The following is a 12797-nucleotide window of genomic DNA, read 5'->3' as shown; positions in this document are numbered from 1 at the left end:
CCGATGCCCCTTCCCGAGCCCCCCCGTGTCCCCTCCCGCGCCCCCTCCTCCTCCTCCTCCTCCTCCCCGCGCCCCCTCACGAGACCCGCCTCCCCTCTCCCGCCCCCCGCTTCCCCGCCCCCTCCTCTCCCTCTGCACCCCCGCTTCCGATGCCCCTTCCCCTCACTCCTGCGCCCCGCTTCCCCCACCCCACCTCCTCCTCCTCCTCCTCCTCCTGGCACTTGGGGCGGCTGGTCCCCTACCTCCAGCAGCCGCACGTAGCTCGCCGGGCCCGGCTCCCCCTCCCCGCCAGCCGGCGCCCCGAGCCCTGCCCGCGGCTGGGACAGCCCGCCCCGACCCGGGGGGTGCGCCTGAGGCCGCTGGGCCCCGCCCCCCGCCCCGCAGCGCTGGCCAATCGGCTGCTCTGTAGTGGCCGGTCGCCCCGGTTACCGGCGAGCGATTGGCCGGGGGCCGTAGCCCCGCCCCCGGCCGGACGCGGCGCGGGCGGGGCAGCGGGCTCGGCCGGGCCCGGCGGCCGGCGCGCGGCCAGTGGCGGCGGGCGGGCGCGCGGGGAGCAGCGCGGCGCCCATGGCGGCCGGGCCCGGCGCCGCGCTCTGCCGCGTGCAGTACCTGGACGACCGCGACCCCTTCGCGTGCGCCAGCTTCCCGGAGCCGCGCCGCGCGCCCGCCCACCCGCTGCTGCAGGCGCTGCCGCTGGGGGCGCAGCTGCCCGCCCTGCACCGCCTGCTGGGCGCGCCCCTGCCGGTGAGCCGCGGCCGCGGGCCACCTGTCCTGGGGCGGGGCGGGGTCCGTGCGGCGGGGGGGGCCAGATGGAGTCGGGGTGGGCTGGGCTGGACGAAGCGGGGGTAGGGTCTGCCCCGGGGGGCTGCACAGAGGAGGGGCTGGGGCAGTGGGGCCCGCATGAGGTCGGGGGGGCTGGGCTGGAGGAAGCGGGGTACTGGCAGGCCCCGGGGGGGCTTAGTGAAGAGGGGAGGGCTGGGCAGGGGGAAGCGAGATGGTGGGGGGGGCCTGCAAAGGATCGAGGGGGTGCTGGGCTGGAGGGACCGGGGTAGTGGTGGGGCCTGCATGGAGGGAGGGGCGCTGCACGGCTGGGGGGGGGGTTCTGTGCGGGGGGAAGGAAGTGGGGTCAGGGCAGGTCCTACGTTTGGGCTGGGCTTGGTCGGTGAGAACATCCCTATCTTGCTGCCTCTGGCCCGTCCTTCGGCCCTCAGGGAAGGGTTTACAGAGTGTGTCGGCCGCGCTGGCCGGCGTACGTTTTCCCCATCCCCACGTCGCTAGGCTGGCACAGGTTTGTGCCTAGGCTCTTGGCAGGAGCAGGCCTTGGAACTGAGCCATTGCAGCGAGTTGTTTGGGCAGTACTGGGAGGGACCAGGGGCTGGGCCAGTGAGGATGGGGTGTAGGGATTTGTGCCCTGACCGCTAGGAGCTGTCTCCTAATTCATGGAGGAGTTGGTTGGCGTGTCCTTTGGTTGGTTCGAAACCTTTAGTCAGGTGAAATCCGTTCAGACTGGATTTCTCGTGGAGACCTGGCAGCGTCGGGCAACTGTACTAGTAGACTTACAACTGGGAGACATTGCTCCTCGGTGTCCAAGCTCAAATCCTTTCGATAAACCCCCCTATGCACACAGAGAATGGAAACGGTCAGCGTAAGGTCTTGTATTTAAACATAGCCTATAGCTTGCTGGTTAGGGCCTGGTTCCGCTATTCCTGTGTAGCATAAATCAGGAGCACACTGCTGGAGGGACGTTTAACAACCACAGGTTTAGCTGTGTTCTGAAACGTCCTCTCCAGTAGCACAGGGCCCCCAACACCAAGCTGATGCATTGACTGAGAACTGACTTGAAGGAAACAGTGATGTCTTCTGAGTCACCACCACTGCTTCCTGTAACATCTGGAGTTTATATAATGCTGCTTGTACAGTGAGGATTGGGAAGCTGATAACTAGAGTCTGTTAACAGTGACTGAACGGGCAAAATTAAAGGTTTCAAAGTAGCAGCCGTGTTAGTCTGTATTCTCAAAAAGAACAGGAGTACTCGTGGCACCTTAGAGACTAACCAATTTATTTGAGCATAAGCTTTCATGAGCTACAGCACACTTCATAGGATGCATGCAGTGGAAAATACAGTGGGGAGATTTATATACATAGAGAACATGAAACAGTGGGTGTTACCATGCACATTGTGATCACTTAAGGTGAGCTATTACCAGCAGGAGTGTGGGGGGGAAAAACCTTTTGTAGTGATAATCAAGGAGAGCCATTTCCAGCAGTTGACAAGAACGTCTGAGGAACAAGAAAAGGAGTACTTGTGGCACTTTAGAGACTAACCAATTTATTTAAGCATAAGCTTTCGTGAGCTACAGCTCACTTCATCAGATGCATACTGTGGAAAGTATAGAAGATCTTTTTATACACACAAACCATGAAAAAATGGATGTTTACCACTACAAAAGGTTTTCTCTCCCCCCACCCAACTGGAAATGGCCCAACTTGATTATCATACACATTGTAAGGAGAGTGATCACTTTAGATAAGCTATTACCAGCAGGAGACTGGGGTGGGGGGAGAAAAAACCTTTTGTAGTGGTAAACATCCATTTTTTCATGGTTTGTGTGTATAAAAAGATCTTCTGTACTTTCCACAGTATGCATCCGATGAAGTGAGCTATAGCTCACGAAAGCTTATGCTCAAATAAATTGGTTAGTCTCTAAGCTGCCACAAGTACTCCTTTTCTTTTTGCGAATACAGACTAACACGGCTGTTACTCTGAAACCTGTCTGAGGAACAGTGAGGGGTGGAGGGGGGGAATAAACATGGGGAAATAGTTTTACTTTGTGTAATGATCCATCCGCTCCCAGTCTCTATTCAAGCCTAAATTAATAGTATCCAGTTTGCAAATTAATTCCAATTCAGCAGTCTCTCCTTGGAGTCTGTTTCCGAAGTTTTTTTGTTGAAGAATTGCAACTTTTAGGTCTGTAATCGAGTGACCAGAGAGATTGAAGCATTCTCCAACTGGTTTTTGAATGTTATAATTCTTGATGTCTGATTTGTGTCCATTTATTCTTTTACGTAGAGACAGTCCAGTTTGACCAATGTACATGGCAGAGGGGCATTGCTGGCACATGATGGCATATATCACATTGGTAGATGAGCAGGTGAACGAGCCTCTGATAGTGTGGTTGATGTGATTAGGCCCTATGATGGTGTCCCCTGAATAGATATGTGGACACAGTTGGCAACGGGCTTGATGCATAGTGTCGGACTTTCTCAGCCGCCGCATCAGAGGAAAGTTTGGTCTTTGTATTCAAAGCGAACAGTGACATCGACCACCAGGGCTGTTTCATCTTTGACAAAAACAAGGTCTGGTTTTTGTAGTTCCTTATTGGCAGTGTACAGATGTGGTTCTTGATAAATTGTCCACTTAAGTTTACAGGCTTCTCGTGTGAGTATTCCGCTATTCATGGTGCCACAGTAGCTCTTAAACGCAGTCTGGAAAATCAGAACTGGTGTAAAGAAGAGTGAGATTGAGCAGGACTTCTGGGCTGTCCTCACTTTCTTGAATAGCGCCCTGCCATTTTTAGCTTTCCCCTGGGCACAAGTGGGAGGAAACTCCTCGGAATTATCCTACTTCTCACAGTGCAGCACCCTTTGACTATTCTTCAGTGTCAGCTGTGAGGATGAGTGTCAGCTCCTCTTTTTTTCGCATGCATCCTTAGCCATGTTGGTGCGTTAGCTGACTCATGTGGAGTTTCTATCCTGTTGACGGGATGACAAGACCCCTGAACTGCTGGCTAATGAGGCATGAGTGTTAACTCTCCTCGCGGTAGATAGCTTGACAAAGGATTGCGTGCTTCTCTGAATAACCTAGGTATTCTATGGTATGTTTCCTACAAAGTGCATCCCAAAATGGTCCAGAGCTGGATGAGGCAAAACATTGAGGATAACAGAGAGGAGGTTTATGAAGTCTTCTATGGAGGGTTTGTAAATCAAGGCAAGACTGGCCCCTGTAAGGAATGGGAACCAGCAGATGGGGTTGACGTGGTCATGCTTTGAATGTATGAGGAAATGGCAGCAGTATTCTGGAGAGCAGGAATGCTATGTGGGGGAGTGGCAGTAAGTAGATCGGCCGTCTGATGGTCCAGGGACAACTACATCGAACACCTCACTAGCCACCGGCCGTGCCAGGAGACAGTACCAGGAGAAACAGAACGACATCGTGCATCAACTATGAGAAGGGGACCGAGAGTCTTTTTCCACTGGACCATATGAACTGGAATCATAAACTCACTGAACGTTAAATCTCACCAAATGAGGGTAATTCCATCCTCCTCATCGTATCCACTCATTATACTCCACACCTGAACATAGCCATTATATGAACAACGTACCCCCATATCTCAGTGTCTGTGCTTTGACCCATTAACCTTTTACCCCAAATCAGGGATATTACAGATTATGTATTCCTTACGCCATCCGATCCTAAACCGAACTGCGCGCCCCTTGATAATCTGTACCTCATTTCCTGATAACCAGAAACTTCTATGCTTAAACTCTGTACCGTTTTCTTTTTATTTTAACATCATCTTAATAAAATTATTAAATAAGACAAAAGGTGCTGAAGGCCTAGTTGAGCCTGTTGTCAGAGGTGGAGTTGGGGATAAGCAGATTTGCAAGCTAACAGTGACTGGCATATGTGTGCACATTGAGGCTTCAGGGCAGGGGTTTCTGGAGTGATTATCTAGGCCCTTCTGCAGTGCAGGCTAAAATTAACTGGAAATTGTCTGGTTTCCTTCCTGGCACTCTTAAATGGGTTATCCGGGAGGAAGTGGACAGGCGCTTAGAATGTACTCTACTCCAGTGGGAGCAGGGCCCTGAACATGGCAGAAGGCTTTGCGCTTTTAGTGTGCAGTTATCCAGTCCAGCACTGTTCAGAGATTCCAAGGCCAGAAGGAATCATTCTAGTCATCTGGTCTGACCTTCTGTAAACAGGCCTACTGCTGGTCTGTGGGAATGAGCTGCTGGAATCTCAAATTGTCCAGCACACCATAGTTTCCATGTTCCATGGTATCTGTATTATTTGACAGGTTTCAGAGTAGCAGCCGTGTTAGTCTGTATCCGCAAAAAGAAAAGGAGGACGTGTGCCACCTTAGAGTCTAACCAATTTATTTGAGCATAAGCTTTCGTGAGCTACAGCTCACTTCATTGGATGTACCCGATGAAGTGAGCTGTAGCTCACGAAAGCTCATGCTCAAATAAATTTGTTAGTCTCTAAGGTGCCACAAGTCCTCCTTTTCTTTTTGTATAATTTTGACTAATTCTGATCTTCGGTCTGCCTCGTCTGGGCCTGGCTGCTGTAGCATTCTTCTGTTGAGGCACATCATGGCATGTGATGTGGTGTGCTACCCTGCCTTGTGTGTCTGCTGATTTAGAGAGAAATCAAATGGGTAAGAATTAAAGAACTTCAATTTTCCATAGGTCAGAGTGCAAAAGGAAATCTAGGGAAAGCTAGCTGTAGTGGAAAGATGGTAAACGTTTAATATCCATTGCATACAAGTGTCTATTCAGGGGAAACAAAGGTGTAACACAAAGGCTTAATGGCTGCAGTGCTGAAACCCCTGAGGCAGTGTTGCTTAACAGCCGGCTAGGAGCACCTAGGTAAGGCCCTTTGTTTTCAGGTTGTATTTTAAAATTTCCTGAGATTTTATCGGCGTTTGTTTAAAAACAAATTAAAAATGGGTGAAAATCGGTTAAAAAAAGAACTTCACAGTATTCTGGGTAAATACTGGGGGACAGGAGGACAAAAAACAACAACAGAGAACTATAAGAATACTTCTGACCCAGCTCCCCGCTCTGGAAGATGAGGTGGCAGCTCAGTAACCTGGGTGGCCTCGATTAGTGAGCTACTGTCTCCTTCCAAAGTGGGGAGCTGGGTTCGGGGAGGTCTGGGCACTTTGTTTTGTATTTAAGTGGTTCAAAATTGCAATGAAAATCAGTAAAAGCTGCATGATAGCCTTTGTAAAACCTGGGACATTTCTGGTAAATGCCCCACATGGAAGGGGGTTAACATGCAGGTTCAGGTAGTGTGAATAGAAAACTCTGTAACTCAAAACAGGAGACCACTTACGCTGTCCTATTCTGTACTGCTGCCCCCCTTGGCAGCAGGGAGCTGTTTATGTTCTGTTAACAAAGAAACTGCTTTGTGAGGCCAGCAGACATAGTTATCCAGGTGAAACTTATTAACCAACAACCTGCTTTCCCAAGGGCAGTGAACAGCTAAGCAGGTAGTGCCTCGTCTGCACTGTGTTGCCTTTACTTGTTGGAGAGACGCGTGCAGTTGTCTGATCCAGAGCACAGAAAGGCAGAGACGGCATTAAGTGTCTGCTAGCTTTAAGCAGTCCCATCCGCAGCGGCACCACCATGTTTTTGTGAGGAATCCTTCCTTGGGATGGATGATTGTACCATGTCTTCTCAATGTCATTGGTGTGTCTTATCAACGTATTCAAAACTCTGGGGTGAAGATGAAAAAAACATATTCAGTAAAACATCCCATAAATCCTCATGAAATCTGAGAGGTGAACTAAAGAAATAATTCTGGGAAGCGTAAATAAGTGAGGGATGGAAAACAGGGAAATTAAATGGAATCCAGCAGAAAACGATACACTGCTGATCTACTGGTGATTCTAGACTTGCAAAGGTATGGTGGGCCACCAGAACAGCTTCCTGCTGCCAGAACTAGCAGTGACTTGGCATCCCAGTTAGGGGCTGGAGGGAGATCTCGGTCCTCTTTTTCTGGACACTACCCATCTTATTTGTGGGAAAAGGTTCAGGACTGGAGACGAGAGCAAACTGCCCCATTCCAATGTGGCATTTGCTAAGGACAAAGGAATGCATCACAATGATGCATTGTTCAAAAACCAGCCAAACGCTCAAGCAGCACTAGGACATAAAGGCCAGTGAAGTGGGAGGGGGAGGGGAACCCTGCAAGGTGCAGAGTTTGGGATCAATTCAGATAAACACCCAGGCTTTAAATACTTATCTGAACTGTATTTGAAGCTCCATCCCTAAGTCAAGCTGGATGGCCATTCCTCTTCTTTCCCCATAACGCCTGGAACCATTCCATTGGAGTTGGACTTCCCCTACACTTTTTACCTGGGGGGGGGATTGGGTTTTCACTCACCTCCAATCTCATGTGGGCAGACAGCAAGCCTACTCTGCTCTCCACTGTTTTTGTGGCACTTCCACCATCTCTTCCCTTCAAAGGTTTCCCTTTCTCGCTCCTTCCACTCCAATTGCTGGTTATTTTTGTTTCCCCTGGAGGACAGATTGCCTTCCTCCTATGGCTCTAGGGTAGTTTACTTGTTGCTCCAGGGCCAGATGATACTCTTCTCCCGCCCCAAGGATGGAGCAGTGCTTTTCCGATTTTGCCTGCCTTGCAGCCAGGCTGAGTGTGGGAGGCATGCAAGGGAGGAGCAGAAGCGGCACAAGATGCGCTCAGTCAGTTGCTCTAAAGGAGAAGAGGACTCGGCCTGCTGCCCACCACCGCAGCAGCCAGCGGTAGAGGTGAGGGGAGCTTCTCAATGCAGGAGGCCGGAGTATGCAAGCAGGAAGCATGGGCCAGATACATTTGACTCCCACATGAGCTTGGCGTGTGTGGATAACAGAACTTGTTGTTAAACCTTCCTCTGAACCAGACACGTGCCCTTTCAGCCACATCTTCGTTTTTCTTGGACTGAACCAGCAGTGTCATGTCATGCGATATTTTTTCAAGGGTGACCAAGTGGAGTTAATTTGGGAACAAACAACAAAAGCGATGCCTAACGAAGCAAACAGATCTCTGGCACGGATTTTCCTCTCTGAGCCGGACTCTGTGTGTAATAAGATCTTTTATGTTGGACTGGAGGGGATGTTATAACGGTTGTGGCAGGAGAGATTTCGAGAAGGGACGTAAATCTAAGTGGGGTAAGGAAGACTTGGGAGCCTGTCAAGGCACATTAGGCTTTTGTAGAAAAATATCCCACAGGACCCTGGCAGTGATACTCTTCCCTTTGTCACACTGCCTGAAATGTTGTCCCTGTTGAGCTATCTTCCAGGGTTTCAAGTTTCATTGTCCTTAGCAAACTCTGGCGGGTGGTAGGACTCTGCTCCGTGATTGGGGTCAACTCGCGGGAGCCTCCTCATGGCCAGGCGTGGCAGCTCGCTCTCTCTGTTGGGGTCTCCTGCAGATGGCTACTCCACCTCTGCCCCAGCCTGCCTCTTCCTGTGCTCCGGCTCTCCAGCCAGGTCACTTTAAAGCCTCCCCCTTCTGGGCAGTCTGTGAACAAAAAGCAAGGGGAATTAACCCAAATAACCTGAGTTAGCCAGGGAGAGAGGGGTACGCCTCCCTCTCGGGACGTAGGGGGATCTGGCCCTCCCTGTCAGGCAGTGGTTGTTTGGGAAGCTCCTGCCTTCCCTCGGCCCTGACGGTCTGTTCTTTCCCTGCTCTTCCCATGGCAGCTGTTCTGCTCCCCTTTTACCTCCCCCGGCCCATCCAGCCTGTGCCGGCCTGGCAGGTGTGGTGGGGTGGGCCTGGCTCAGCCCAGAGCAGCTCCTTAACCCCTTGTTGACCAGTGTGGGGTTTGCATGCTCCATCACAGATTGCAACCCCTCTTTTTACCATATGCTGCCTTCACGTACTCCAGTCTTCTTAGTGTGCCCACTGGAGTTTGTACGCCCAGGGTGGACTCTTGGGCCTACTAGCTTCCAGTTTTCTGTCATTTGAGATCTTTAAGTCCTTATAGGGCTGCAGGCTTGGCCTGGAAGAGCCATCATTTGTAGAGTGGCATCTTTTTGGCAAGAAAGCATCAGGGAGAGGGTGGCCCTGGGGCACCCTCCACCTTGCCTTGGAGGACAACCAGCATTGTAAAGTGCTGGTTTGGGTCTTATCTTTAATACCATTCTGGGTGCAACACATCCCCTCTGAGCAAGAAGTATTGAAACCTCCAGTAGACTAAGCCTGCTTAATTTATTCACAGCCAAATTTTTGGGTCTCCTTTAAAAGCCTGTCTGCATTAGAGAAACGTGCACCGGTGTCATTACATCAATATCTTTACCCCAAAGTAGACTCCCAGCACCAGTGTAAAGTGGGGTTCACGCCGCTAATTTATCAGATTAAGTTGCCCAGAGGTGTCCCTGGGGAAATAGCGGGTACTAAGCATCCTCCTCTACGTTGCAGCAAAACTGGGCTATCCAGCCCCCTAGCACAAGCATTGTGGTACTGTCTTTTCACCCAAATGTAGTCCGGCTTGTACTTATCCTCTTTCAGAGACTGCTGTTGGGGAGGCAGCTGACACAGCTTAGAAGAGGAGGTTTAGGCACCTGTGTCTTGAAAACAGAAGCCGAGCTAGGGTCTGTGTATAAATCACAGATATAAACTGGATACCAAATAAGGGTCCTGTGTATTGAGACTGAAGTATGTAAGCAGGTCTGTCATTCTGATTCAGCAAATGCAAGCAAGTTGTCAACACCACCACTTGTTCCCATCTGTCAGACAGCAAAGGATAGGTTACAATAACTAGTGATGCCAGAAAAAAATACCATGGAAATGCACCAGTGTGACAATCTTAGGAGCTCTCTACTGGTGTCTGGTATTTACAGCCTTCTTTTTAAAAAACAAATGTCTAGCCTTTCTGCTTGGGTAGAAAACCACTGTGACATAAACCAGTGCAGTGCCTTCTAACTCTGCAGGTGCACAGAATAAAACAAAGCCACTGCCATCCCATTCGTCTCAGCAGGGAGTGAGTTCTGAAACCTAATAACGGCAGCTTAAATGCCAATATTTTAAACTATTTAGTGGTGGTTGGTCATAGCAGAAACATCCACTTGGATGCAGGGATTTCTTCTGAACCTGCCGGGGTGGCCAGGCACCTCACACATGGAGCAAAGGTTGTGTTCTTTGTCTCTGTCCTGCGAGCCAAGTGCTTGTGGGCATTGCTACTCTGCAATCACGGCATGGCAGACTTTGGGGATATATCAAGTGATATGTCAGAGTTTCTTTAAATGCACTGCGGGGGTTGAAAAATAAGAGCACCGGTGGGGTCATTAATAGCACGGAAGAGCTGGAAATTATTGCTAGTTACTGAAACAAATCACAGGAGGTGGAAGTGACTTCTTCACACCTGTGCAGGATAAAAAGAATATTAATGGTATGTCCATGGAGTGTGCCTTTGTGTGATAGCGAACAAGCCAAAGGAGACCAGAATTATGGTGGAAAGCAAGTATCTAGACAGAAGTGAGCAAGGCAGAGGGTAAAGACAAGGTGACGTTCTTGGTGCTAGGAGGAGTAAATGGGTGAATCATTACCTTTAATAAGTTTTGGTAATGGAAAAGTACCCGGTGCTCAGAAAACAGTGACTGTTGTTCCAGTGTTCAGGAAGAGGCTGTAGGAATACCTGTATTAGGAAAAGGTTTTTAAATATTTGGGATATTGTAGCTTACGGCTACATTTGGAAAAGTACAAGCTAATAGGTATGAGTCAGCTTGGATTTGTGAAAGACAATTCATGTCCCAGATTGCTGTCTAAAATAACTATCCTCCTGAGGTTTCTGTTCCTAGATTCCACTATATACCCCTGATACTTGTAAGAAGCTTGTTCAGATCCCTTACACACATGGTTCCAGGTTTATTTGGGGAGAGGAAAAAGAGCAGAATTAGTCATACGTTACATCGGGACTGCATCCAGCCTGGAACGCTGGGATCTGCCCTATGGACTGCAATCACTGTACATGCACCATAGTTAGGCATGAGCAGTTAGCTTTTCCTCCTGGGCCACCGAAATAGGGTAAAGAGCAAACACTTGAGCTAAAAACACCCTTGTTGTTTGGGACTGCTTAGAAAAGTTATGCCTCAATTTCCGTGTCCCATATAACTCTCCCCTTCACAGCACTGATTAACTGGGGACAGAATAAAATGACATTTTCCCAAATTTCGGGCCTTGTATACAAGAGAAAGTTGTGTCAGTTTAACTAAATGTGTGTGGTTTTATAAAAAATAAAATGGTTTAGTTAAACTGGTGCTAGCCCCTGCATAGGCACTCTTAATTTAGTTTAAGAGTGGCTGATTTTCGTTTGGCTTATGTCTATTCAATATTTCCTTTCAGAGTTTTACAGTTAGCAAAAGTGTGCTTGGAAATGCTTGCCCCAGCCACTTAGAGCTTCCTGGTGGGAGAAGGCAGCACCATTGTCCACCGTGGAGTTTCCAGGGACAATTGGGGACGCTTGAACCCCATAATCTCTACTATTGCTTTCCCTAGTAAGACACCTGTGTGTTTACAAAGTGTTAATATCCATTTGGGAAGGCGGCTGTCACTTTAAACTACCCAGGCCATCCTGTCAGACTGGTGAAAGGGCCATGGTCAGAGCTTCAGCCCTAGGACTGATCTTCCTGTATGCATCACTTGGCAGAGTCTGTGCAGTTCCCACACCCTGAGTGTCAGGTTTCAGCTATTGGGGTGGAGAGTTGGGGTTTAAAACAAGCAGGGAAGTTCTTGTATTCCCTGTAGCTTGGCTGTGTTTAACATGCAGCATCCTGTCTGTGCTCACGCTGGAGTGAAGTCTGTGTTCATCTCTGCAGAAATAACAGGCAGGGCGAGTAGCTTCATTAAGTTCTGAAACCTTTCTCTCATGGCCGACTGGAAACTTGGCATTCCATCTGCAGCTGCTGTGGGAAGACAGCGGGTGGGCTGGCTGGGAGAGGAGGCCTCACCATCCTGCACTGAGCTGCTTCTCTTGTTGCTGTCCATACCAGCAGGGCTTCGGACCCTTTATCTCCATCTCTGTTGCTGCTGACTGTAACCTTTGGTCTCCCAGCTCTCATGATCAGCTAACTGTTCCCAGGCCCCTGCTGCCTGTAGCCTGTATCTGGGGATGCGTGAACATCTTGGGATATCACCTTAACCTAGTGTGCCAGATCAGTGACCCATCGCTCCCTATCTGCCTCCCAGAAGAGGTTAGAAGATAATTCCCCTGCCAGGATGTGTGACGCTGAAGCCAGTTCAGTATTCCCTTGAATCCACGTTTAAAGTGATAGGCTATTTTAAGATTATTTCACAGATATGAGTTCTTAACAGATTTAAACTGAGCTCTCACACTGACTCAGAGTAGAGACCTGGTTCTGTCCCAGGGACTCCTCTCCCCGTTACAGCAGTGGCCCTCACCTGACTGCTTCCAGCAGTGTTACAACAGTATCTGGACTTCAGTATTTCTGGTCGGGGCTTTTGCTGTGAGTGCGTCCCAGAGCCTTGTTTGGGTGGAAGGAAAGGAACCAAACCTAGACCCTGCTGTTTTCACTGCCCTTTCATGCAGGAATTCCCTATCATGGGAACTGCCTGTAAAGGGTTCCCAGGGCAATGCAGCTCGTGAGCCGACTGGAACAGCATGTCCCTGTCCCCAAGGGTTAGCACTAGGAGACAGCAAGCGCCTGGGGTAGAATCCAAACCACGAATGCTGCGGGTGGAACTGCATTCCTGCCGCGCTCACATGAGAAACTGGCATCCAAGTTCCTGCAGCAGCCAGGAGGGCTTGGCCTCCCCAGTAGGCTGGTCCATGTAATTAGGCCCCCTGAAGCAGGCATGGACATGGATGCTGACCTGCCTGCAATTTAGCTGTTAACACACTGCAGGGCTGCTAGCGAGGCTTGAGCACTCCTGGGAGGAACTGGGGGGGGAGGCTTCCCCTGCTTACTCTGTGTCAGATGACTCCTGGGAGAGGGATGAGTTCCATGTTTAGTTACAGCCCACGGGCTGGGATGCGAACCTGGAGTCGTGT

General features: G+C 50.0%; 1 protein-coding gene across 1 annotated transcript in view; it reads left to right on the top strand.

Moving 5' to 3' along the window:
* The first annotated feature begins 549 nt into the window (after positions 1-549).
* FHOD1 (formin homology 2 domain containing 1) overlaps positions 550-12797 on the top strand; it is a 63394-nt gene continuing 51146 nt past the window's right edge. Inside the window, exon 1 of the mRNA XM_077831123.1 lies at positions 550-744. Within this exon, the coding sequence (XP_077687249.1) occupies positions 568-744 (177 nt within the window). The 5' untranslated portion in view covers positions 550-567. The remainder of the gene's footprint in view (positions 745-12797) is intronic.

Source organism: Eretmochelys imbricata, chromosome 12 (genome assembly GCF_965152235.1).
Source record: "Eretmochelys imbricata isolate rEreImb1 chromosome 12, rEreImb1.hap1, whole genome shotgun sequence".
NCBI classification, from domain to species: domain Eukaryota; kingdom Metazoa; phylum Chordata; order Testudines; family Cheloniidae; genus Eretmochelys; species Eretmochelys imbricata.
This window is presented reverse-complemented; position numbering and strand designations above follow the sequence as displayed.